We start from the raw sequence: 27966 nt of genomic DNA, 5'->3' as shown, positions 1-27966 counted from the left end.
TGTGCGACCCCAGAGACAGCAGCCCACCAGGGTCCCCCATCCCTGGGATTCTCCAGGCAAGAACACTGGAGTGGGTTGCCATTTCCTTCTCCAATGCTTGAAAGTGAAAAGTGAAAGGGAAGTCGCTCAGTCGTGTCTGACTCTTTGCGACCCCATGGACTGCAGCCTACCAGGCTCCTCTGTCCATGGAATTTTCCAGGCAAGAGTACTGGAGTGGGGTGCCATTGCCTTCTCCATTAGTGGTCTATATCCTATATTTAAGATAAATATATATCAGCATACAAAGTATCAGATCATACTGGATACAATAAAATAGCATTGCTTCATCTAAGTGTGTACTAGATCATGCAGCCAAAAATCTTACTGTGTCTTAATGGTCAAAATTGGAAAGCTATGAGTTAGATGACTTTTATAGCTTGTACGCTCACACAACAAGGGTATAAAAAGGTAATTTGTGAGGCTTTGATACAGCTACTTTCTTAGAACTTGTATGCCGTCACTATTTTCATTACCTAAGCCTGCCCAGAAATGATATGAAATGCACTGAATCTTCACTCAGCTCTGATCTTTAAACAGATTAGTCACATATGTGTGGAAACAGTTTAGGTGTCTGTGGTTCAAAATAAGTCAATATGATAAATTAATAGCTGCCCCCAAAATAACACGATGAGGAAACCCTCAGCTTTGTTTTGTTTTGTTTTTTTGTAAGGTATTTTCTACAATAAATATTTTCTTTTCTAATTAGGGGATAAAAAGTGAAAAATTTAAAAATCTAAACAGTGAAAGGACTAAGAGGATGCTATTTTCCATTCTTTTCTGCCTATAGGGAGTATTTATTTTTCTTCCATTTTTGGAAGCAGATAGTCAAAAACTTCTATAAGTCTGGGTTTTGGACTCTAGGAGACCTACACTGGAACCTTTTAACTGCTGTGTGATGTGACTTTTAATATTACTCAACATCTCTACACCTGTTTTCCAAACTGTAAACTAAGACTAATACTAGTGCCTGTCTCACAGGTTTATTGATGTGAAGGGCATGCCTACAATAATAAAAGTCAACATTTATGGAACAGTTGCAATGTGTTGGTCATTGTTTAAGGCATGTTGTGTCGACTGGCTTATGTGATTAACTTAGGTATAGGAAAGACTATGTACAAACATAAAAGAGAACTAGGAATACTGAAAGAGAAACTAGGAATAATGGCTGGTGGCTTAAGAGGGATGGATTTTCTCAAAGAAAGACTTTGCCTAAAGCCCAAGCTGGACCAGATGAAGCAGGCTGTTTGGATTTGGAAGTAGGCGGAGAAGGCAGTGGCACCCCACTCCAGTACTCTTACCTGGAAAATCCCATGGACAGAGGAGCCTGGTGGGCTGCAGTCCATGGGGTCACTAAGAGTCAGACACGACTGAGCGACTTCACTTTCACTTTTCACTTTCATGCATTGGAGAAGGAAATGGCAACCCACTCCAGTGTTCTTGCCTGGAGAATCCCAGGGACAGGGGAGCCTGGTGGGCTGCCGTTTATGGGGTCGCACAGAGTCGGACATGACTGAAGCGACTTAGCAGCAGCAGCAGCAGCAGTGGTTTCCCACCTTTACAGATGTTTGGGCAAATGACTACAGGGATGCATACAAAGAGGATTAACTTTCTATTGGGCTGTGGGGTAGATTTACACAACTGTAAAGTCAAATGGTTTTGAGGCCACACAACTAATGTAGTTGAGCACAGCAGGCTGGGTATGGAACAATAGGGGATGGTGAGACCTTGGAGAGCTGGAGGCACGTCCCAGCTTTGTGGGTCTTCAGCCTGGAGGTGTCCTCCTCCAGATCTTTGCAGAGCTGCCTTCTGCTCCCTTGGGGCTCACTCACATAGCCTGCTCTGTATTCCCCATGGTATTTCTCTGAAAGTCCTGTAAGTGCCCTTCTTATTCATTTACATGTTTTCAGTCTGTTCTGCTCATCTCTTTGGAATATAATAGGGACTCAATAGACATGCAATAAATAAAGCAATGAATTAAATTAAATAACAAACCAAACAACCCACTCAAATGGCCCATGAAACAAAATCTGCAGTTTAGTTCTTTTGCTCTAAAAGGTCTGGTTTCAGGTGCTGTTTCTGTACTGTTCTAGCACATTTGCAGAAAACACAGAGATGTATTCTCATCACATCACTGAAATCATTACTGGAAGGTTAGACAGCAATGGAGAGTCTCTATATACTAGATTTTTCAGAATCCAGAGTATAAAATGGAGAACTCAGAAGGAAAAGAGGAGAGGGACAGAGACATTTTCCTTATTTTTAATAAGAATATCAAAAGGCATTGACACAAAGTCTTTCGAACTTACCATAGTAGCTCCATCTTGTTACCCAGGCAAAGATATTCTAAACTGGATAAGAAATGAAGAGAAAATTAAACATATAAGCTAAAGAGTTCATGAGATTTTTTTCCCCAATAAGTATATTATTACTGTTATTACCTTGATATGAGAAAAATAGGTACAGATATCAGACACTGAAAAAATTAATTAAGAGGAAAGAATATTTTTAAAATGAAGGGGAAACAAATCAATCTGGGGTCTTCCCTAATAACTCCAGATAACTTTTCTTGAATCTCTAGGAGCCAAATAAACCCCTTAGTGGAAAGTATCTTATGATTATTAGGGTTAATGCATTCACCCACATGCCCTAGCTTACTTTAATATAATCACATTTCACTGTAAAAAAATGGGAGGTTGTGTTTCTCCTATAGATGACAGGTTTTACACACACACACACACACACACACTGGTGGAAGGACACCAGGAGGCCCTGGGTGGCTGCCTTGTGAAACCCTTTGTTCTCTTCTTAGCCCTGAAATCACGTATCCTCCCAATGGCTCATTTGGTTCCTCTGTTAAGTGGGTATTGTAAAACTCTCAGCAATTTCACCCCCTATAGGAACAAAAATTGGTTATTGAAGGAAGGGGAAAAGGAGGAGTGAACAAATCTTGTATATTACACTGGTTTGTTGATATCCAAATGCCAACTCTACCTAACCAATGCTTAATTCTCCATATTTAATTTCTCCCATGGAGAAATTAAGTATCATGTTTCTCTTCATTGGGAAGATAATTTTAAGATAAATAAAAATAAAAAAGAACAAGGTAAGAACCAAGGAAGTTATGTGAAACCAAAATCATATGGAATATAGGGCTACAGGTCGTTTGGCTCAAGAATACTCCTGTGGGCACAGTCCTGAGGTGACTTACTTTTGTTAATCCAGAATACCACAAATATGAGCAATACTACCAAGACAGCAACAGGGATTCCAATGGAGACTCCCTTGTTGGTGCTCATCCATGGACCTTGTACCAGCCCCTAAAGAAGCATCAGCAGATCAAAAATAAAATAAAAAACAACAAAATAAAACCATATTATTAGAATTATGCGTAGAACACACTTCCTAAAATAAATTACCCAGATATATTTATTAACATTTGGCTAGTTTGTTATCATGAGGGGTGAGACCAAATGATCTGAAGTTATAATCATATGGTGAAATTCTAAGACAATTTAAAATTCAAATACATTTGGGGTGGTGGAAATGTGTATCTTGCTTGTGATGGTATTTATAAAGGTGTATACATTTGTCAAAACTCAAACTGTACATTTCAAATGAGCCTGTTTTATAATATTTAAATTACAAATACTTTTAAAAATGAATAAGGTATTTCTGTATATACTATTCTTATGATATTAAAACAAAAAAATGTTTTTTCTCATGTAAGTTTGACACATTTTTTAGTTCTGATATATTTTTTAGTTCTGATATTTATATATATATATATATATACACACACACACACACACACACACATTTGTTTGGCTGTACTGCACAATCTAGGGATCTTAGTTCCTCAGCCAGGGATGGATCCTGTGAACCCCTGCATTGGAAGTGTGGAGTCTTACCCACTGGGCTTCCAGGGAAGTCCTTACATTATTTTAAAAGTTAGTTTTTCACTTATCAATTGACATTTTCTTTTCATGTCAGCAAGTACACTGCAGTGCCAACATTGTTAATGGCAATAAATGGGCATGTTTAATTGACTAATCAATCCCTATTATTGAGTATTAAGGTTATTTGAAACATTTTTATGATTATACATAGCAGCAAAGAACATCTTTTCTTATACAACTTCATATATTTGTTCAATTCTCTCTTTAAAGTGGAGTTCAGGAGATTGATTTACTACTAGGACAAAATATATGCTCCTTGGTTTTCAGGATACCTGGGAGACACTGTGACATCTTCAGAGTCAAGACACAAAAAGCCCACGATTTTGCTACTGCCTATTGTGGACTTGCTTCTGTAATGATTCTACTTTTTGCTAAACATACCTGTCCTAAAGGTAAAAAAAAAAAAATCCCACCATTCAGAATATTTGTTTATTTTTTTAATCCAGCATAAATCTAACTGTATAACAATATTACAGTCATTTACACAGTGGCTGTTCTGCTATTTAATAGATATAAACAAATTCTATCCATATTCATCAGATCAATCAGTGCCCATAGCTGATGGGTGAGAGTGGCTAAAATCTTTCATATCATTCCTGTATGGTAGTGTTATCATTGTCACTAAGGTATGCAACATAAAGCCATTGATCTCACACTAAATAACTCCACTTTTTCTGAGCTTGACTTTCTCTTACAATGGCCATGTTGCACTCTCTCACCACTTGCAATCAGGATTACTCTCATGCCTAAACTCTTTTTGTTTGTTGCTTCTAAGAGTTACTTGCACATAGTAAAAAGAAGTTTTTTAACCAAGTGAGCCAAAAGAAAAGATTCTATTGATAAATTCTTCTAACTTACAAAGATCAGACTTTAATGAACATCATGAGACTACAGCTCCTTATATTTTTTCTCAAACTACGTATGAGAACATCCTACAGAATCACAAAGTTGTTCAAGACCTTAGGACCTTAAAAAGTCATCATATGGGGAGGATCAGGGCTTCATAAGTGGCTCATTAGTAAAGAAGCCACCTGCCAAGCAGAATACATGGGTTTGATCTCTGAGTGTGGAAGATTCCCCAGAGAAGGAAATGGCAACCCACCCCAATATTCTTGCTTGGAAAATTTCATGGACAGAGGAGCCTGCAGGTTACCATGGGGTTGCAAAGAATCGGAGAAAACTTAGTCACTAAACACCAGCAACAAATGCGGAGGATTACATATAGAAAGACTCAGCAGTGGGCTCAAAATTTCTCAATAGGAGGACAATTGGGTTGGAAAAAGATATTACAGGGCCTAAGTTTAAGCAAGCACACTTTGATTTGCATAATAGTTTTGGTTGGGATGGCCCCCATTCCACCACGTCAGTTCAAGGCATGCTATTTCTCTAATGATGATCGAAGTTTTCCTTGATATGTAATGTTAATTCACTATCCTTGAATTAATTCACTCTTTTTTCAAATTTTATGGCCAGGAGACATTTTGTAGAATGTTTGTGTGGAGTATAATATCACTTTTTGGATATTTCTAACAAAATAGTGCATCTATATAAATTTTTTTAAATTAATTAAAACATCCTTATTTAAGAGTCAAATTCTTTTCTTCCTTTATTTTATGAATTAGAAAAAATCAACTGTGAACAAGACTTATAATAATAATCTCTAATGAAACTTGCTTCCAAGGAAACATACAAGTGAATCAGGCTAATGAAGTAGGAAGGAGTATGCTTACAACTTGATAGCTACGCCAAAGGGGATCTGGAGACTCTGTCACAGTGTCATTCCATCTGTTCAACAAGAAGGAAAATTTATTAGAATTATAAAAATACTGAATTTTCATTGCAAACATCAAATACATTCACATTGCTTTCTAGTAATTAATAAAAACTTGAATAATCATATGGCCAAATGCTGTAGGCACTGCAGGAGTTAAATCAAATAACTAACATTATTTAATTTAACCTGTAACCCACGCTTCTCAACCATTTTCATCACCCACCCTTCCAAAATGGACACCTTTTTTTTTTTCTATCTTGGAAACAAGTATATGTTCACAGAATGTTTACCTACAATTTTCGAGAAGTTATAGTGGCCCATTCTCAGAACTAGGTTAAAGATTACACTTAAGGTAGGTAACCAGTTTTTTTATGACAGCTATGAAATTGCCAGTGAGTGCTCAGAGGCCACTGCACACCAAACAGCAGAACCACCCTTTTCAAAACAGATGTTACATTGGCTTTACATTTAAAATGTGAGTGAAATGCATTAAGATATCCCAAAGCAGTGGCATCCAACTCCTACATTATGTGCCAATATGCCCAGATATTGATCCAAAAGAGCTTTAGAAAATATGTTACATCAGCCCCAAAGCTAATGTAATATGAGGATATATGTAGAATTTCTAAGGATACCATATGGGCTTCCCTGATGGCTCAGATAATAAAGAATCTGCCTGCAATGCAGGAGACCCAGATTCAACTCCCAGGTCAGGATAATCCCTGGGAGAAGGGAATGGCAACCCACTCCAGTATTCTTGCCTGGAGAATTCCACATACACAGGAGCCTGGTGGGACAGTCCATGGGGTCACAAACAGCTGGACACAACTGAGCAACTAACACATACAGACACACACATACACACACACACAAGGGTGCTATGTACCTGAAATCTTGATATAAAAGAATATTATGCTTTAAAGTTTTGAATGTTCAAATTTTAATAGTGTTTTGAAATATGCCTTTTGTTACACAGAACATATACTGTTGACCTTCCTAAGCAATCTATCTGACATATAGGTCAGACACAGGATTCTTTCTTTACTGAGTATCTATTATATACCAAGACCTTTATATTCTTATACCAATTTTCTTAATCCTATTTTACAGCTGAGGAAGTAGTTCTGAAATGGTTCTAAATTTCCAACTATAGAACAGGACAAGAGCTTCAGTTCATAACCACTACACAAGTTACATTCTCATCCAATGAAAATACTGAAGGTCTTAGAAAGTCCTTAACTACTGACAAAACTTTTGTCATGTCATTTTGCAATGGCAGTGAAAATGAATCCATCATATCCCCTCTAAAGTTTTACACTTTACATATTGTGTTTACATTTTAATTATTCTGACTACTTCTTGGAGAGCCAAAGACAATAGCTATAGTCTAGGCTTTGTGCATGACTTGTATTATAACCTTAGGTAAGTGTTTCAGGTATAGAATGGGTAATTTTGTAAAAGCAGCATGGACTTGAGCAAGATAAAACTTGACTTCAATGTTGATAATGTCCCTCAACAATGTGACCTTGATCAAGGTCCTTTGCATACACATAAATGTATATATTTATGTTTCTAGCTAAGGTAAGCGTTAGAACTATAAGCTGCTGATAGCACCCATCTCAGAAAGCAGTCATATTAGATGATGCTTATAAGGTGCTTAACACCATGTTAAACAAATATCAGCTATTACTATTATGTTATTATATAAAAATAGGAACAATGTGGGGAGAGACACAATGCAATGGACTTTTCAAACATCTTATTTTTCATTCCTCACAAACTTGCAGTGAGGAATGCAACATCTTGCCCATGGGTGCACAGCTAGTAACTAGCAGTTGAACTGAAGACTGTCTGTCTCCAAAACAGTACTAAACAGGCTCCTTAGTCTGGCAAAGGCAAGAAATAAATGTGCCCTGAAAGAATTAAATGAGATAATGTATGACAGTTTTATTTGCACTGTTCGTTTAAGAAGGCCTTCTTATCTCTCCTTGCTATTCTCTGGAACTCTATAATCAGTTCGATATATCTTTCCCTTTCAGTTGGGTATGTCTTCCCTTTCTCCATTTCATTCAAGAATGCGCATGACAAAGGACAGAAATGGTAAGGACCTGACAGAAGCAGAAGAGATTAAAAAGAGTTGGCAAGAATGATGAATGATACAAAAAGGTCTTAATGACTTGGATAACCCTTCCATATGCTAACAAGGTTATGTTCAAAATCCTTAAGCTAGGCTTCAGAAGTACATGAACTGAGGACTTCCAGATGTTCAAGCTAGGTTTAGAAAAGGCAGAGGAACCAGAGATCAAATTGCCAACATTAGGTAGATCATGGATAAAACAAAGTAATTCCAGAAAAACATCTATTTCTGCTTCATTGACTATGCTAAGCCTTTGATTATGTTGTTATTGTTCAGTCACTAAGTCATATCTGACTCTTTGTGACCCCATGGACTGCAGCATGTCAGGCTTCCCTGTCCTTCACTATCTCCCAGAGTTTGCTCAAACGCATGTCCATCGAGTCAGTGATGTTATCCAACCATCTCGCCCTCTGCTGTCTCCTTCTCATCTTGCCCTCAATCTTTCACAGCATCAGGGTCTTTTCCACTGAGTCAGCATTTCACATCAGGTGGCCAAAGTATTGGAGCTTCAGCATCAGTCCTTCCAATGAATATTCAGGTTTGATTTCCTTTAAGATTGATTGGTTTGATCTTCTTGACTTCTTTGATTGTATAGATCACAACAAATTGTGGAAAATTCTTAAAGAGACAGGAGTACTAGACTACCTTACCTGTCTCCTGAGAAATGTGTATGCTGGTCAAGAAGCAACAGTTAGAACTGGACAAGGAGTATGACAAGGCTACATATTGTCATCCTGCTTATTTAACTTGTGTGCAGAGTAAATCATGTAAACTGCCAGACTGAATGAATCACAAGTTGGAATCAAGATTGCCAGGGGAAATGCAACAACCTCAGATATGTAGATGATACCACTCTAATGGCAGAAAGTGAAAAGAAACTAAAGAACCTCTTGATAATGGTGAAGGAGGAGATTGAAAAGGTGGCTTGATATTCAACACTTGAAAAACTAAGCTCATGGCATACAGTTCCATTACCTCATGGCAAATAGAAGGGGAAAAAAGGGAAGTAATGACAGATTTTATTTTCTTGGGCTGCAAAATCACTGTGGATGGTCACTGCGGCCATTAAATTAAAAGATATTTGCTCCTTGGAAGAAAAGCTATGACCAACCTAGACAGCATATTAAAAAGCAGAACATCTCTTTGCTGACAAAGGTAAGTAGAGTCAAAGCTCTGGTTTTTTTTCCAGTAGTCATGTATGCATGTGACAATTGGACCATAAAACTAGCAGTGAAGAATTGATGCTTTTGAACTGTGGTGCTGGAGAAGACTCTTGAGAGTCCCTTGGATTACAAGGAGGTCAAACCAGACAATCCTAAAGGAAATCAATCTTGACTATTCATTGGAAGGACTAAAGCTCAAATACTTTGGCCACCTGATGTGAAGAGCCAGCTTACTGGAAAAGCCCTTGATGCTGGTAAAGACTGAAGGCAAAAGGAAAAGGGGGTGATAAAGGATGAGATGGTTGGATGGCATCACTAACTCAATGAACATGAATTTGAACAAACTCCAGGAGACAGTGAAGGACAGGGAAGCCTGGCATGTTGCAGACTATGGGGCCACAAAGAATCAGACATGACGTAGCTAATGAACAACCACAACAAGTGACAGTTTGCTGGTACATCTGTCTGTCAAAAGGTGGGTGGCAGGCCATATGATGACCAAAATTCCTTCCATACTAAAATTCTTTGTTTTGTGAGGCTTTAACTCACTGAAGTCTGACTTGGGCATTGTGAGGATTTGGCTGGAGAAGCTCAGAGACACTGCCAAGGTGGCAGCAGTCACAGAAGTTGTGGGGACACAGCTGTTCCAATGTCTGATCCATTCCGAAAATCTCTACCTTGACCAGGTTTTAATGACATATTTTAGAGATTGATTCCCAGTGGAATTGGTTCCTCTGTGCATCCTACTGCAGGTCCATTTTCTATTAACCAGCTTCCAGGGATGATTGGCAAAAGGTAGGCCATACTGAGGGTCTGCTACAGATTGGCAGCTCCTGAGCATGATGAGTCATATGCATGAGGAGTCTTCAAAAGCCTGACCTTGTTTGACCGCATCACAGGCACAAGGACACATAAGCCAGCTCTGCATTGCAAAGGAGTTCAGTATGTGCCACATCCCCAAATTTACCACCACAGGTAGCAAGTTAGCTGGGAAAGATGACAGGATTTAGCATCACTTTTCACCATCACAGCAAAGACAAGACAAATCTTACATCTGAAAAGAATATGGATTTTCCAGAATTGGGGAGAGCAGGGAGACTTTTCTGGTGGAATAGCCCAATCCTAGTAGGGCATGACTCTTTGGTTCTCCTGTCCATGTTCTCAACCCATCTCAAAGTGTCCATGTGAAATGAAAGCTTAACAAGGCAGCGGGAGGGCCTGTGGTTCTTTCTATGTAGTTTCTGGAGCTTAGGAGAAACATAAACAAGTGACTAGTCTGGTCTGGGCCAGGTTAATTTGGATTTAAGCCCTTTAAGGCTCTGTCCAGGGAATTAAACCTACTAATAAGTTTAAAGAAAAGGCTGGTTCATTTAATTTAGAGAAATGCAGATGCACATGTGGATGTTCCCGATTCTTACAAGCTAGCTATGTTGCTCAGGTGTGCATATTTCTGGACATGCTAAGTGACAGTCATAGTTGCCACTCTATGTATCACTACCATTTAACTATGTTCCAGTCTTTATCTAATTTAATCCTTGAAAGAATTCTACATCAGTAAAATTCCATCCATTTTACAAAAGATAAACACAGATTCAAAGAGGGTAAGACATTTGTTTAAGTCATATAGCTAATTGGAGTAGCCTTTATAGGTACTCAAGTCAGACCTGTGTTATTACAGAATATGTGCCCTTAACAGTGTGCTAACATTTATCAAAATTTGAAAGCTCCCAGGCTTTCAGGAAAGAAAACAAATTTACCTGTTGAGCAAGAGTATGATGGTGAACAAGTTTTATTTGTTTCATATGGGGTGGTAGGCTTGGTTTCTGCAGCCTGCGTTGGAGAAGATGAAGGTACTGAAATGATAAGAATGGAAGAATGTTGTTCAATTCATGGAGGAAAATTTCCAACTCCAGCAAAAAATAGCAAACAAAACTAAAATTAGGAATTACCCTTTGACTCTTTCTTAGAGAAGTATTCAAGGATGGCCTTGAGACATTACCCTGCCATATATGTGTTTCATTATCATGAATAAATATTACCTAGATAATGATCTGAAGAGCTTATCAATAGAATCAATATTACCTAGATAATGATCTGAAGAGCTTATCAATAGACAGAATCATTTCTCCTTTTATACTCTTAGTATCCTCTTAAAACCTATCAACAGAGCATCGTATATAGGACACTCAATTAAGTGTTTATTCATACCAAACTTCTATTCATACCAATGACATTTCAATTCTGTGGAGCATGGCTTTGGGGCTGGCACTAACCCACCTTGTTCACAAGAACCCCGATCTTGATTTCCTGACCTTATTCAAGTTCCTAATTACCCATCTACATCTTTCCAGGGAGATGTACACATTGACCAGCACAGAAAACATACTGAGATTATTCAATTTCTTGAAGTCACTTTATGGAGTCAGTACTGTCCACTGTCTGAGTCTTGGTAATAAGCCTCAAAGCAATGTTCCTGGTACCCTGGCTCCTTCTGCAGTTGTGTTCTGATCACTCCTTTCATAAGACTGATTTCATATGTTATCTGACTCATCTTCTATTTCTCACCAGAAAACTTTACTGGGAATTCTCGGGGCTATGTTTCCTTTTTCCTTTCTTGAAATCTCTCCTTTATTTTCTATCAAACATCTCATCTGACCTGCAGAGTTGACCAGTTGCCTCTTAATAAGATTTTTTATATCCCCTCCTCTGAGAGCATCACAGAATTTTAGAGCAAGGCAGTGGTGCTGGCTGAACAAGAGTTCCCAAACCTAGGCTTTCCCTATTGCCTCTCATTGGTCTTCTTTCCACTTTCTCACCATGGACTTCACATTTCAACATTACCTGTTCTCTTGTTCTGATCTATCTTTTGTTTTCTGTGAAAATTTTTGTTTTTATGGGAGTTTTTTGGTCATTGTTGTTGGTGGTGTATTTATTTTCTTTTTTTTTTTTTGGTTTTGCTTTTGTCTAATGCTCAAATTTGTAACAGGATATGGCTCTCTTTAGGAATTAAGAACAGGACAATAAAAGAAAATCAAAAGATCACAGTCTTCATTCAACTTAAATCTGTGCAGAAGACCTGTTGATCTTAACTTCTATCTGTAGTTTTGGTCTTTGTGGGCATTTTTCTGTTCTCCTGTTCTCCTAGGACTTTAATTCCAACCAGTTCAGGAGTATTCCAGGTGACTAGCATGGACAGGGGCACAGAGCACAGAGAGGGAATGAGTGTAAATACAAATGCCCCTGCTATAGATCTGTTCCAGTGCTAACGTCCTTTCTATATTGTAAAGTTCAACTCTAAACTCAAACTCACTAGGAAACTATCAGGACATGTATAAGACTCAACTAATACTACCCCTAGGAGGTCACATGAACATATGCACCAACACTTCCCTTCTGAACTTCTGCTTTAAACAAAGGCCATAACTTACACATGTCCCTCAAAACAGGAGCTCTAATCCATCCACCTCAGCAGGCACAAACAATTAAGCTAAATCAATATTGAAAAAGTCAACAGATGCTCTAGTGCATTTTTCTTGCAAACTTTTATGGCTGTAAAAATCCCACTTTCAACCTAAAGACCTCCTTCCAAATTCAACTTGAAGAAAATCCTTCAGATCCCTCCTCACGGAATACACACATGGATCAACAGGGGTGAAGGGAAATCAATGTGTTCCCTCAGACATTTTGGCTAAGAGTTTGTGATATTTCTGTTTCTCTTCAGTTCCAGAGCCACTTCAAAGTGCCAAAGGGTTGTGGAGGCTTTGAGAATCTCCACATAAAAGTTACCTTTTTAATCCTAAAGAGAGAAAGTTTGAACCCAAACATGTCCACAAAATGAGAAGTTATTTCCCCACCTGTAATTCAAAAATATTCTCCATTTATATTAATCCTAAACTATTATCTAACAGAAATTTGAAGTATGAACACTGTAGCCTGAATTGGAAAAAAACAAATGTATGCATTCTAAATTGCATAATACTTAAATCTGATGTTTACTTTGTCATCAGTATAAATGGCGTTCCTCTGATACATGAACAAAGGAGGTTAGAAGCAAAATGTGTAAGTCACTGACACCCTGAAAAAGCAGGGTAATTGTATGAAAGCTTTTCCAGTGAGGATGTCAGATCAGAACAAACTCATCCAAACAGAAACTCTATGTTCAGTATAGAATGCAGCAAAGGCCAACATTCAAATTAACGGGCACAATCTAGACCCAACCATTTTCTATTCATATGAATGAACAGAAACAATGAACTCAGACTCTGTGCCTCAGTCCTCAGGGATATAAAGTAGGATTGACTCACACTGACAGTGGGTAGGGTTGTCATAAAAATTAAGTGGCTTAATAGTTGTAAAGCAGTTAGCATGTTTCCTAACACAGGAAACAGAGTAAGCATTAACTTCACTGAAATCTTATCCTCATGTGTTGGGTTAGGCTTTAGAATGAATAAATGATCTCTATTCAGAGATCCTTGAAAGGGCAGAATCTCATTCACCAGGCTCTGTTCTGGCATCCTTATTTTTCCCTCACAATTCTGTGTTCAAATGAGCCATTCTCCTTAGATGTCCGAGATCAGTGATCTGAGTTTTGTTTCGTTTTGTTTTGTTTTGTATTAATGAATTTCTTGAGAGTCTGATAAAAAGCCTTAGGTCTTCACTCTGTAAATGCTTGTAGATATAAAAGATGAATATAACAGGGGACAGGGGATTCACAGACTCTGTAGAGCTAGGTTTGGAGGCCTGTTAAGAATCTTTACTGTAGATTGTACATCTGACTTAACACAGCGCTCTGCATAGTCAATACCCTCTCCTTTAAAGCCTAAAGGATCAGAAGCACATCTGTTTACCTGGCTGGAAGTCCTCTGTGGGAGTTGCCATCAGAAGAGCAGAGGTAGAAGCCTTTGTTGTCGTTGGAACAGTGGTGGACCTCGTGATTGTTGAAGTAGTGGTGGCAGTTGTTACTGGAGTAGTAGTGGTGGTCATTTTTGGAATAGTGGTGGCTGTCACTGGAGTACTGGTGATGGTGGTTGTTGAATCAGTAGTTTCTGTCTGATTAGTTTCTGTCATTGTTGGAGTACTGGCCTCGTTATTTCTCTTGGAGGTGTAGTAGTCATGGTCGCTTTTCTTTGAGTAGTAGTGGTGGGTCCTGTTCTTTGAGTAGTGGTAGTGCTGGGAGTTGTTGGAGTAGTGGTTGTTGTTGTTGGAGTTGGAGCTAGAAATTAACATGAAAGCAAGGATTCAGTAAGCTGCAGGTAACAAGAGCCATGTGCTGGGTCTGTTCAACAACATGACCAAGGAGACTGTCCCCAGGTAGAATTCAGTGTTTATTTCCCATGAACTCCAAATTCTCATCATTGGTCAGCTAGAATCTGTGACAAGCAGGGAGTGAAGACATGGTCACATGCAGGAAACAGCTGCACTGAAAGGATGAAATTTCAGGAGGTGTTGAAAGGAAAACTGACATATGGGATTTGTATTGAAGCACTTTGTAAAGACTAGTCGTGCATACCAAATCTATGTATCTTCAAAAACATCTGTGAGAAAGAGAAAATGTCTCGAACCCGAAACCATCTTTACCCTCTCAGTGGTGTACACCTAGGACCTAAATAGTAGTTCCCAAGAACCAAAATATTTACCAGATAAATAGCATTCAGTTTGATCAGTCCTGGGGGTACTTTTCCCAACAGAAAATGAAAGTGAAGTCGCTCAGTCGTGTCCGACTCTTTGTGACCCCATGGACACCAGGCTCCTCCATCCATGCTGGAGTGGGTTGCCATTTCCTTCTCCAGGGAACTTCCCGACCCAGGGATCGAACCTGGGTCTCCCACATTGTAGACAGATGCTTTACTATCTGAACCACCAGGGAAGTCACAGAACTACATCTTAAACACAGATTAATTTAAACCATTAACATATACTCAATAACACAAATGCATTTTGAATCTGGTTAGAAGACAGACTGGATGCTTTAAAGTTCCTTTCTACCTAAGAGATAATAACAACAGGTAATAACTTTGACTCTTTCCAGAGTCTGAAATGGTATAGGATTCCAAACCACTTACTGAAGTCCTCAGAGTTACCCAGAGAAAGAATTGGAACTAAAATTAAAACAAAACACAGTGCCTGACACAAAAGCAGAAATTGTAGGGTTGAATAAAAAATAAGTACTTTTTTTTCTCACCAAGCATTTTTTTGCACAGAAGTATTCTTAAATTTCAACTCTACTAACTATGAATTGGAACCTCAAGTCACTTAAATAGGGGGAAATTGATGCGAAAACTATTTTGAGGGATTCAAGTCAACTTAATTTGGATACTAGTTAATTTTTGCTTAAAAAAGAAAAACTGTTTTTCAACAGGTATTTGTGAGTTCTATTATGTATAAGGCATTATAAAATTTTAGGCTTTGGGGGGTCCTGAGATCTTGGTGGTAATTGCTCTAATCTGTCAGTGTGAAAACAACCATAGACACAATGTAAACAAATGGATATGGCTATGTTCCAATAAAACTTTATTTATAAAGCTGTTGGTGAGCCTGTTTTATAATCTGACCTGGCCCTGGAGCTACAGTTTGCTGACTCTGGTCTAACAGTGTAGTCAGAGGTTTTGACAAAGAGAGCAATCTCAATCCCCTCTGTTCAGTCTGAAATCAAATCTAGACAAAAAAAAAGGAAGTAAGCAAAAAATCCGATAAAGGACTGTAACAAGGAGGAACCTGAATTGGCTTGTTTAACTGTGTGTCTTCCTTGTTTGTAAATATTTCCTGAGGAAGAAGCTAGGAAGCTAAGGGTAGAAGAAGATGCTGAGGAAGAGCCCTAACAGAAGGTTGGAAAGTAAGCTCATTCTGTGAAAAGTACAAGAAAATTTAAGCAAAGAATTGAATTGGAGGTGGAGTCACTTTGGCTCAGTTATGGACCAGTTTCCCGCTGTACAGGGCAGTGAATTTAAATATTCATCTATTAAACACTATAAAAGTCCCCTACTAAATTTTTTCTGTATCATTGAAAAAATATTCAGCCAGACCAATCATACAATTTTACAACTCTAAAAAAAATCTCTTCTCCACATGCAACCTCCTTACCTATGTCTCTCAGTTCAGTTCAGTTCAGTCGCTCAGTTGTGTCCGACTCTTTGCAACCCCATGAATTGCAGCACGCCAGAACTCCCTGTCCATCACCAACTCCCGGAGTTCACTCAGACTCACGTCCATCGAGTCAGTGATGCCATCCAGCCATCTCATCCTCTGTTGTCCCCTTCTCCTCCTGCCCTCAATCCCTCCCAGCATCAGTCTTTTCCAATGAGTCAACTTTTCGCATGAAGTGGCCAAAGTACTGGAGTTTCAGCTTTAGCATCATTCCTTCCAAAGAACACCCAGGCCTAATCTCCTTCAGAATGGACTGGTTGGATCTCCTTGCAGTCCAAGGGACTCTCAAGAGTCTTCTCCAGCACCACAGTTCAAAACCTATGTCTCTAGCACCAGCCTATTTTCCTTAAATTACTTCCTAGATGTACTTTCCTCAGAGTCAGCTATTTGCTGTATCAAACTTGACCTTATTTTACTTTCCTTCAAGGACACAAGCCAAGTACAAAAGAGAGGAGATTGTAATGTAATATCAAGCTCATTTAAATTAAACAAGAGACATAGCTCAAGAAGGCCAGGGGCATTGGGTTCTGTTGTCAATGGAAGACCTTAGTGGGAGAACATTTATTAGGAAGGAGCACCAGAAACTAGGAAATCCTGAAGAACTTGATCCTTTCATCAAACAGTAAGGAAAATTAGAATATCTACCTCAAGATGGAAAAATGTAAACTTCCCAGTTTTTTGAATTTCACGAAATTTTTAAAAGCCACAGGTCAACAGCTATTGAGATGCAAATGTTCTCATAGAGTGATAAGGCTATTTTAAATTTAAAACTAGCAATTTAATGATCAGGGGTGAAACATGTTTCAAAAAATCCAAGACAGAGCAGAGGGAAGGGGTGAAACTATATAGGCTCATATATTGTGGCTCAGCTGGTAAAGAATCCGCCTGCAATATGGGAGACCTGGGTTTGATCCCTGGGTTGGGAAGATCCCCTGGAGAAGGGAAAGTCTACCCACTCAAGTAGAGCGGAGGCTGTGTGGTGCTGGAGCAACTTTGAGGAGATACCCCACTTCCAAGAACAGAGAAGTCCCATCAAGATGGTAGGTGCTGGAGCAGTGGCTGCGTGGCACTGGAGTGACTTTGAGGAGATACCCCATGTTCAAGGGCAAAGGAAAAGCCCGAGCAAGATGGTAGGAGGGGTGAAATCTCATTTAGAATCAAACCCCATACCCACCAGGAACACTCAGAGGACTCAAACAAACCTTGTGTGCACCAGGACCCAGAGACCCCACAGAGACAGAGAAAAAACTGTGTTTGAGTATCTCCTGTAGAGGTATGGGTCAGCAGTGGGCTGCTGCAGGGGCAGGGGCTCTGGGGGCAGCAGACCTGGGTATGGCATAAGCCATCTTGGAGGAGGTTGCCATTAACCCCACCATAGAGCTGCCAGACTTACACAGGACTGGGAAATAGACTCTTGTTTTGAGGGCTCAAACAGAACCTTGTGCACACCAGGACCCAGGAGAAAGGAGCAGTGACCCCACAAGAAACTGACCCAGACTTGCCAGTGAGTATCCAGGAGTCTCCAGGGGAGGCGTGGGTTGGTGGTGGCCTGCTGCAGGGCTGGGGACACTGAGAATAGCAGTGTATGCAAGGAACCTTTTGAAAGAGGTCACCATTATCCTCATTACCTCCACCATAGTTTGCCCCAGGTAATTAACAGAGATGGAACACAGCCAACAACATCAACAGAAAATTGGATTAAAGATTTACTGAACATGGCCCTGCCCATCAGAACAAGACCCAGTTTTGCCTCAGTCAGTCTCTCCCATCAGGAAGCTTCCATAAGCCTCTTATCCTTCTCCATCAGAGGGCAGACAGACTGGAAACCACAATCACAGAAAACTAACCAATCTGATCACATGGACCACAACCTTGTCTAATTCAATGAAACTATGAGCCATGCCATGTAGGGCCACCCAAGACGGACGAGTCATGGTGGAGAGTGCTGACAAAACGTGGTCCAGTGGAGAAGAGGATGGCAAACCACTTCAGTATTCTTTCCATGAGAACCCCCTCAACAAAATGAAAAGGCAAAAAGATAGGACACTGAAAGAAGAACTCCAGAGGTCAGTAGGTGCCCAATATGCTACTGGAGAAAGTGGAGAAATAACTCCAGAAAGAATGAAGAGATGGAGCTAAAGCAAAAACAACGTCCAGATGTGGATGTGACTGGTGATGGAAGTAAAGTATGATTCTGTAAAGAGCAATATTGCATAGGAACCTGGAATGATAGGTCCATGAATCAGGGCAAATTGGAAGTGGTCAAACAGGAGATGGCACAAGTAAACGTCAACACTTTAGGAATCAGTGAACTAAAATGGACTGGAATGGGTGAATTTAACTCAGATAACCATTATATCTTCTACTGTGGGCAGGAATCCCTTAGAAGAAATGGAGTACCCATCATAGTCAACAAGAGTCCAAAATGCAGTACTTGGATGCAATCTCAAAAACAACAGAATGATTTCTGTTAATTTCCAAGGCAAACCATTCAATACCACAGTAATCCAAGTCTATGCCCTGACCAGTAATGCTGAAGAAGCTGAAGCTGAACGGTTCTATGATTACTGACAAGACCTTCTAGAACTAACACCCCAAAAAGATGTCCTTTTCATTATACGGGACTGGAATGCAAAAGTAGAAAGTCAAGAAATACCTGGAGTAACAGGAAAATTTGGCCTTGGAGTACAGAATAAAGCAGGGCAAAGGCTAATTGAGTTTTGCCAAGAGAACGCACTGGTCATAGCAAACACCCTCTTCCAACAACACTCTACACATGGACATCACCAGATGGTCAATACTGAAATCAGATTGATTATATTCTTTGCAGCCAAAGATGGAGAAGCTCTATACAGTCAGCAAAAACAAGACTGGGAGCTGACTGTGGCTCAGATCATGAACTCCTTAATGCCAAATTCAGACTTAAATTGAAGAAAGTAAGGAAAACCACTAGACCATTCAGGTATGACCTAAATCAAATCCCTTATGATTATTCGGTGGCAGTGAGAAATATATTCAAGGGATTAGATCTGATAGACAGAGTGCCTGAAGAACTATGGATGGAAGTTTGTGACATTATACAGGAGGCAGGGATCAAGACATCCCTAAGGGGAAAAAAATTCAAAAAGGCAAAATGGTTGTCTGAGGAGACCTTACAAATAGCTGAGAAAAGAAGAGAAGCAAAAAGCAAAGGAGTAATGGAAAGATATACCCACTTGAATGCAGAATTCCAAAGAATAGCAAGGAGAGATAAGAAAGCCTTCCTCAGCGATGAATGCAAAGAAATAGAGGCAAACAATAGAATGCGAAAGACTAGAGATCCCTTCAAGAAAAGTAGAGATACCAAGGGAACGTTTCATGCAAAGATGGGCATAATAAAGAACAGAAATGTTATGGACCTAACAGAAGCAGAAGATATTAAGAAGAGGTGGCAAGAAAACACAGAACTATATGAAAAAGATATTCATGACTCAGATAATCAGGATGGTATGATCACTCACCTAGAGCTAAACATCCTGGAATGTGAAGTCAAGTGAGCCTTAGGAAGCATCACTGCAAACAAAGCTAGTGGAGGTGATGGAATTCCAGTTGAGCTATTTTGAATCCTAAAAGATGTTGCTGTGAAAGTGCTGCACTCAATATGCCGAAAACTCAGCAGTGGCCACAGGACTGGAAAAGGTCAGTTTTCATTTCAATCCCAAAGAAAGGCAATGCCAAAGAATGCTTAAACTCAATGCACAATTGCACTCATTTCACACGCTAGTAAAGTAATGCTCAAAATTCTCCAAGCCAGGCTTCAACAGTACATGAACTGTGAATTTCCAGATGATCAAGCTGGATTTAGAAAAGGCAGAGGAACCAGAAATCAAATTGCCAACATCCTTTACATCATCAAAAAAAGCAAAAGAGTTCCAGAAAAACATCTACTTCTGCTTTAATAGAACATCTACTATTCCAAAGCCTTTGACTGTGTGGATCACAACAAACTGTGGAAAATTCTTCAAGAGTTGGGAATACCAGACCACCTGACCTGCCTCCTGAGAAATCTGTATGCAGATCAGGAAGCAACAGTTAGAACTGGACATGGAACAACAGACTGGTTCCAAATAGGATAAGGAGTACATCAAGGCTATATATTGTTACCCTGCTTATTTAACTTATATGCAGAATACATCATCAGAAATGCTGGACTGGAGGAAGCACAAGCTGGAATCAAGATTGTGGGGAGAAATATCAATAACCTCAGATATGCAGATGACACCACCCTTACGACAGAAAGCCAAGAAGAACTAAAGAGCCTCTTGATGAAAGTGAAAGAGGAGAGTGAAAAAGTTGTCTTAAAACTCAACATTCAGAAAACTAAGATCAAGGCATCTGGTCCTATAACTTTATGGCAAATAGATGGGGAAATAGTGGAAACAGTGACAGACTTTATTTTTGGGGGCTCCAAAATCACTGCAGATGGTGACTGCAGTCATGCATAAAATTATAAGACACTTGCTCTTTGGAAGAAAATGTATGACCAATTGAGACAGCATATTAAAAAGCAGAGACATTACTTTGCCAGCAAAGGTCCATCTAGTCAAAGCTATGGTTTTTCCAGTAGTCATGTATGGATGTGATTTGGACTGTAAAGAAAGCTGAGCACTGAAGAACTGATGCTTTTAAACTGTGGTGTTGGCAAAGACTCTTGAGAATCTCTTGGACTTCAAGGGGATCCAACCAGTCCATCTTAAAGGAAATCAATCCTGAATATTCATTGGAAGGACTGATGCTGAAGCTGAAACTCCAATACTTTGGCCACCTGATGCGAAAAGTTAACTCATTTGAAAAGACCCTGATGCTGGGAAGTATTGAAGGTGGGAGGAAAAGGGGACAACAGAGGATGAGATGGTTGGATGGCATCACCGACTCAATGAACATGAGTTTGCATAAACTCCTGGAGTTGGTGATAGACAGGGAGGCCTGGTGTGTTGCAGTCCATGGGGTGGCAAAGAGTTGGACATGACTGAGCTACTGAATTGAACTGAACAATGTATACGCAACAAGACTGTGTTGACTGTTGTCAAAGTATCTATTTTATATATGTGAAATTCTTTATAAGTCTTAAAAGGTTAAGAAAGAACATTTAAAAATTCTTTTAAGATATGATCTAGAGAAAAGAGCAGTTCTTCAAGTGGAATAAATTTAGCTCCATAGAAATGTTCACTATACCTCAGAGTGCATTTTCATTAAGCAACTAGAACTCCTGAAGCACTGTTTTAGGAGATGCTGACTGGAAAGATCCTCTAGCCTATGATCCTGAATCAAGATTAGTTTTAATATTCCACTCCACACAAATACAAGTTATTCTACTGAAGTTATTAGAAAACAAAACTATAAGAACCTCCTGTTTCCCTATTAAAGGAAGAGGAAGTTAATACCAAACAGAAACTCCTATCTCTGGGAACCTACAGTAAGTGATCAAAAAAAGTAGGAAGACAAACTCACCTGGCCTTATACTCAACTCTTGAATGATTTTTATATCATTGAAACACCCTCTTTTCTCAATACGGCAGCAATACAAGCCACTGTCAGATGGGACAGTATTCTCTATGGTCAAAGACAAATCCCTTCCACCAATATTTCCTTTTAGCTGATAACGTCTGTACATCTGAACAATGACTTTGTATCCATCAGTCCAGATAATGTTACTTCCGCAGCTCAGCAAAGAACATGCCCCTTGGCCCCAGCATGCAGTTGTGATTTCTCCAGTATATGAGCAGGGTAGCCTGGCAATGGCACCCCACTCCAGTACTCTTGCTTGGAAAATCCCATGGACGGAGGAGCCTGTTAGGCTGCAATCCATGAGGTCACTAAGAGTCGGACACGACTGAGCGACTTCCCTTTCACTTTTCACCTTCATGCATTGGAGAAGGAAATGGCAACCCACTCCAGTGTTCTTGCCTGGAGAATTCCAGGGACGGGGGAGCCTAGTGGGCTGCCGTCTATGGGGTCGCACAGAGTCGGACACGGCTGAAGTGACTTAGCATAGCATAGCATAGCCTGACAGGCTGACCCGCTACTCCAGTCACTCGATGGTAAGAGGTTACACCATCTGTAAATAAAGAGAAACCAGAGCATGAGAATATGAGGTCTACATATTCTAATTTTAATAATTTTAATTTTTTTCATATATTTGGTTTGAAATTATGTGACTGTATCTTGAGTTTTTAGAATTTAGTATAAGCAAATTTCCATGTTAACATGTTCTTCAGCAGCATCACTATTTACTAGATATGATTGAAGATGAAAGATCATATAAACATTTTTATCAATTGATGAAAATGTCCTATGCTTCCCAATAGGACAGATTTTCTAGAGAAAATATCAGGACAAAGGTCAGATATATATGTTCAGCCGTTTTGGTGAATATGATCAAACTTTTCTCCAAAAGATTTGATTGAAACAAATGACATCTAGTAATGCATGAGCATGTGGATAGTCATCCTGTATTTGACAGGTATCCGTTTATTAAATATGTAAAACACACTGGTGGCTTCCTTTCTCCTAGATTCAATCACTGTCTTAACTGAAATCTGCTTTAAAAACTCTATTGCATTCAAAGTTTTGATTTTCAATTTTTATTTGAATTTTCCAATGGCCATTGAACATAGTCACTTCATAATACCCTCTCTTATTTAAATTTTAAAAAACAGGTCTAATATCTTATTAAACATCATTGACTAAAAGGCAGAAGTCTTGTAAACTCTTTAGAAGTCAGTTTTTAGTAAAATGGGTTTATAATACTTTTAGGAGAAATCGAGTCTTATGGGCTTTAGGGTCATTCCAAAAAATTCAAGCAAGGATCCTTTCTTGAGCTATGTGCAATGAATCAGTCCACTTACCCAGGCAAAACCAAAAAATTGGAGAATATTCAGTAAAATACTAAATTGTACCTCTTAGAAACAAACATGCAGGAAAACTCTCACCTGTGGCAGTGGCTTAAAAACCGTGAATTGGCAAAAAGTTCCTAAAAGAAATATGAGATTTAACAGCTAATCATAGTCAGGACTTCCCTGGTGGCTCAGACAGTAAAAAGCGTCTTCCTACAATGCAGGAGACCTGGGTGCAATCCCTGGGTCAGGAAGATCCCCTGGAGAAGGAAATGGCAACCCCCTCCAGTACTCTTGCCTGGAAAATCCCATGGACGGATGGAGGAGCCTGGTAGGCTACCGTCCATGGGGTCGTAAAGAGTCCGACACAACTTCACTTTCACTCTTCATAGTTAGGACTGGGCTCTGAGTCTAGGAAGTACTTTGGGAATAAGACACTCATTGTTATATAGTATAAGAGTATTTTCTTCACTGGAATTCTGATAATATTTAATTTTGCTTAATATCATTTTGGGATCACAAAGCTAATACATATTAATTTTTAAAATTTGTTATAGAAGTATAATTTTAAATTGTACTTTTACTCATATTCCACCTGTAAAGATTGTTTTTAAATTTTAGGATATATCTATCACTAATTTTCTCCCCTATCTCATAGAATGTTTTGAATTAAAATATTTTATCTATTAAGAAAAAAATTTCCCATACAGCACAGATGAGGAATCTTAGTTCCCCAAAGAGGGATGGAACCCACACCCACTACATTGGAAGCATGGAGTCTTAAGCCACTGGAAAAGAGGGAAGGTCATTCTCCTTCCCATCCATCCCCATTTCTTCTTCCCGTTCCCTTCCATGCCGTGATAACAATGGTTGCTGTTTACTACATACACATGAGAAGTTCATGCATAAACATGAACAACACAAATGGCAGCAGATGCATATGTGCTGTATCATGCCTTGTTCATCTAGCTATTGATTTTATAATTCTCAGTGTTTAAGCAATTTCTTTGGCTTAAGGTTTCAGCCTTGTTCTTTGCTCACCAGTTGACCCCATTATTTTTAAACGATGCCCTAGAAATCTACCCTGCTCGACCATACTTACATATCCGCTATATTCCCCCATCCTCAGGGCTTCCAAAGCACAGCCCACCTGTGCACCTACCTGTCAGAAGGAGTAGGAGGCCCAGGATGGCTACCCAAGGCTGCATGATGCTACTGGCCTGAAGGAAAGTGAAGGTTGACTGGTTTGTACGCTCCCAGGCAGATGGTATCAGGTTGGACACCACTAGATGGCTTTCCAGGGGTTCTAAATAGCTCAGGTTCCTTAGGCCTCAGCACAGAAAAAATTGAGCCAGAGCCTGAGGAGTGATAGATGAGAAGTGATCCATTAAAATAGGATGCTTGTAAGACTTACAAGGAGACAGGTGAGCATTGTGCTGCCTCAAGTACTTAGTGGGTTACATTTGTATAATCAAAGGAAGAAAGAGAGGGGAGAAGACCACCTTCTTTTTCACTGTTAGTCTTCTTGGATGGGAGAATGTTGATCCTGTGTGGTGCATCCAGCACTGTCATGGCACTACGGAAAAATTAGTCCAGGTCTCAGGACAATGAGGGTTGTTCAGTTTGAAATGTCACATATCCATCTCTAGCAAATGTTTTAATCTCTACAAATATCAGTTTCTTCTCTTTTATAATGAATGTAATAATAGAATCACCCCAAACATTTGGACATGGGTTCACAATAAGATAATGCTCTGAAAGCATCAAACCAAGCCCTTTCCTATAATAAACACTCAGTAACTATTGTTTATTATCAACGACTCCAAGAATAATATTGATAGCTCAGAATGCTCCTCTATGAGATGATACATATGAAAGCTTTGGTATAGAGGCAAGTCCTTATTCAGCACTTACACTGTATCATCACAGTAATGATTATTTGATCAGAGGGAGGTGCCAGTGATCAGACACCAATCCCCACCGAGGCATCTGTAGGTCCACCCAGCCCCACATTTCCAAATTCCTGTTAGACATCACCCAGGGGCACTTACTTCAAACTCAAGATCACCCAAATAATTTTCATTCTTCCTTCTGGGGTTCCTTTACCAGTGAGCCCATCACAACACCTACAATCCCAAGTACAGAGAATCAGTCATCCTTCCCTCTTACTCCAGTCACCAGCTCCTCTCAGTTCCAAGTCCTAAATGGCTCTGATTCTGTCCCTTCTTTGCTGTTACTGCTGCCATCATTCTAGCTGACACACTCCTCTCCTGTCTGAATAACAACAGCAGGAGCCTCCTGGGGAGCCTCTCTGCCTCCAGGTTTACTCCCCTCCAATACAGCTTCCACAGTCTTGCCAGTACAATATTTCCAAAGACAGAGCTGAAAGTGCCATTCTCTTCTCCAAACACGTGAACAGTTTCTTAGGAACCTAGGGTCAAATCTAAATTCCTCAGTCCATCAATCAAAGCCTTTAAGAACCTAGGCTACTTCTAGCTTCCTGTCTCCATTAGATTAAACTAGACTCCTAAACAATCACAGAGATTCCATGCTCCTATAAGTCACCCTATCCCTGCTCAGACTGTTACTCTGCCTGTTCACTCTGCTCAATGAAATGCTCTCATCCATGAAGAGCCAATTCAAGGATCTTTGGGAGAAATCATCCTGGCCCTCCTTTCCCAGTTAGACTCCTTCTCTCCTTCCTTTGTGTCCCCAGGGCACCTCTTCACACTTCTACCCCAAAACAAAGCCCACTGAGTGGTTATTTGCTCCACCCAAGCCTGTGTATCCCACACCTTTATGGACAGAGGTCAAGATTTCCTCATTTTGATATGTTGTGGTCCTTGCATAGAGAAGCAACCAGGTAAGCCATGCTTAATGAATCATAGATTCAAAAGGCCTTTACCAAGTATCATGCTACATATTTCTATCTATCCAAATGAAGTCCCAAGAAAAAGATATACAATCTCATCTCCAACCACTTTTCCTTCTAAGAATCCCTTGATTTGAGGGAAAGGCCAGCTTGCTCAGACCATGGAGCTTCATCTGGTTTTGTAAAACAGAGAGATACGGTAAGAGAACAAATGCTCCTAAGAGTTCCTCATGCCCACTTTTCCACCTTCCAACCCTGAGACCAAGAAAATCCTATTGTAACAGACAGAGTGCCTGATGAACTATGGACGGGGGTTCGTGATGTTGTAAAGGAGACAGGAATCAAGACCATCCCCAAGAAAAAGAAATGCAAAAAAGCAAAATGGCTGTCTGAGGAGGCTTTACAAATAGCTGTGAAAAGAAGGGAAGCGAAAAGCAAAGGAGAAAAGGAAAGAATTACCCATTTGAATGCAAAGTTCCAAAGAATAGCAAGGAGAGATAAGAAAGCCTTCCTCAGCGATCAATGCAAAGAAACAGAGGCAAACAATAGAATGGGAAAGACTAGAGATCACTTCAAGATAATCAGAGATACCAAAGGAACATTTCATGCAAAGATGGGCTCAATAAAGGACGAAATGGTATAGACCTAACAGAAGCAGAAGATATTAAGAAGAGGTGGCAAGAATACACAGGAGAACTGTACAAAAAGATCTTCATGACCCAGATAATCACGATGGTGTGATCACCTAGAGCCAGACATCCTGGAATGTGAAGTCAAGTCGGCCTTAAGAAGCATCACTACAAACAAAGCTAGTGGAGGTGATGGAATTCCAGTTGAGCTATTTCAAATTCTGGAAGATGATGCTGTGAAAGTGCTGCACTCAATATGCCAGCAAATTTGGAAAATTCAACAGTGGCTACAGGATTGGAAAAGGTCAGTTTTCATTCCAATCCCAAAGAAAGACAATGCCAAAGAATGCTCAAATTACTGCACAATTGCACTCACCTCACAAACTAGAAAGTAATGCTGAAAATTCTCCAAGCCAGGCTTCAGCAATGCGTGAATTGTGAACTTCCAGATGTTCAAGCTGGTTTTAGAAAAGGCAGAGCAACAAGAGATCAAATTGCCAACATCTGCTGGATCATCGAAAAAGCAAGAGAGTTCTAGAAAAACATCTATTTCTGCTTTATTGACTATGCCAAAGCCTTTGACTATGTGGATCACAACAAACTGTGGAAAATTCTGAAAGAGATGGGAATACCAGACCACCTGACCTGCCTCTTGAGATACCTGTATGCAGGTCAGGAAGCAACAATTAGAGCTGGACATGGAACAACAGACTGGTTTCAAATTGGAAAAGGAGTACATCAAGGCTGTATATTGTCACCCTGCTTATTTAACTTCTATGCAGAGTACATCATGAGAAATGCTGGGCTGGAGGAACCATAAGTTGGAATCAAGATTGCCGGGAGAAATATCAATAACTTCAGATATGCAGATGATACCACCCTTATGGCAGAAAGTGAAGAAGAACTAAAGAGTGTCTTGATGAAAGTGAAAGAGGAGAGTGAAAAGTTTGGCTTAAAGCTCAACATTCAGAAAACTAAGATCATGGCATCCAGTCCCATCACTTTATGGCAAATAGATGGGGAAACAGTGGCTGACTATATTTTTATGGGCTCCAAAATCACTGCAGATGGTGACTGCAGCCATGAAATTAAAAGATGCTTACTCCTTGGAAGGAAAGTTATGACCTACCTAGATAGCATATTAAAAAGCAGAGACATTACTTTGTCAACAAAGGTCCATCTAGTCAAGGCTATGGTTATTCCAGTGGTCATGTATGGATGTGAGAGTTGGACTATAAAGAACGCTGAGTGCTGAAGAATTGATGCTTTTGGACTGTGGTGTTGGACAAGACTCTTGAGAGTCCTTTGGAATTCAAGGAGATCCAACCAGTCCATTCTAAAGCAGATCAGTCCTGGGTGTTCATTGGTAGGACTGATG

At 39.7% G+C, this 27966-nt stretch overlaps 1 protein-coding gene across 7 annotated transcripts in view; it reads right to left on the bottom strand.

Moving 5' to 3' along the window:
- Positions 1-27966, bottom strand: part of LOC102397804 (integumentary mucin C.1-like) — a 41044-nt gene that overhangs the window by 2261 nt on the left and 10817 nt on the right. For 2 of the 7 annotated variants that reach the window (XM_044947406.2, XM_044947404.2), the window contains 2 exons: positions 13917-14281; positions 10273-10922 (listed from right to left, as the gene is read on the bottom strand). In XM_044947406.2, the coding sequence (XP_044803341.2) occupies positions 10780-10922; positions 13917-14281 (508 nt within the window). In that variant the 3' untranslated portion in view covers positions 10273-10779. Of the gene's footprint in view, positions 1-2345; positions 3357-5591; positions 5781-10272; positions 10923-13916; positions 14282-27966 lie in introns of those variants that run through there. The other 5 variants (XR_003111313.3, XR_003111312.3, XR_006553247.2 and 2 more) reach the window with 5 other exon arrangements.

The sequence above is a fragment of the Bubalus bubalis genome, chromosome 9 (assembly GCF_019923935.1).
Source record: "Bubalus bubalis isolate 160015118507 breed Murrah chromosome 9, NDDB_SH_1, whole genome shotgun sequence".
In the NCBI taxonomy this organism is placed as follows: Eukaryota; Metazoa; Chordata; class Mammalia; order Artiodactyla; family Bovidae; genus Bubalus; species Bubalus bubalis.
The sequence above is the reverse complement of the archived record's forward strand: the minus strand, read 5'-3'. Positions and strand labels throughout refer to the sequence as shown.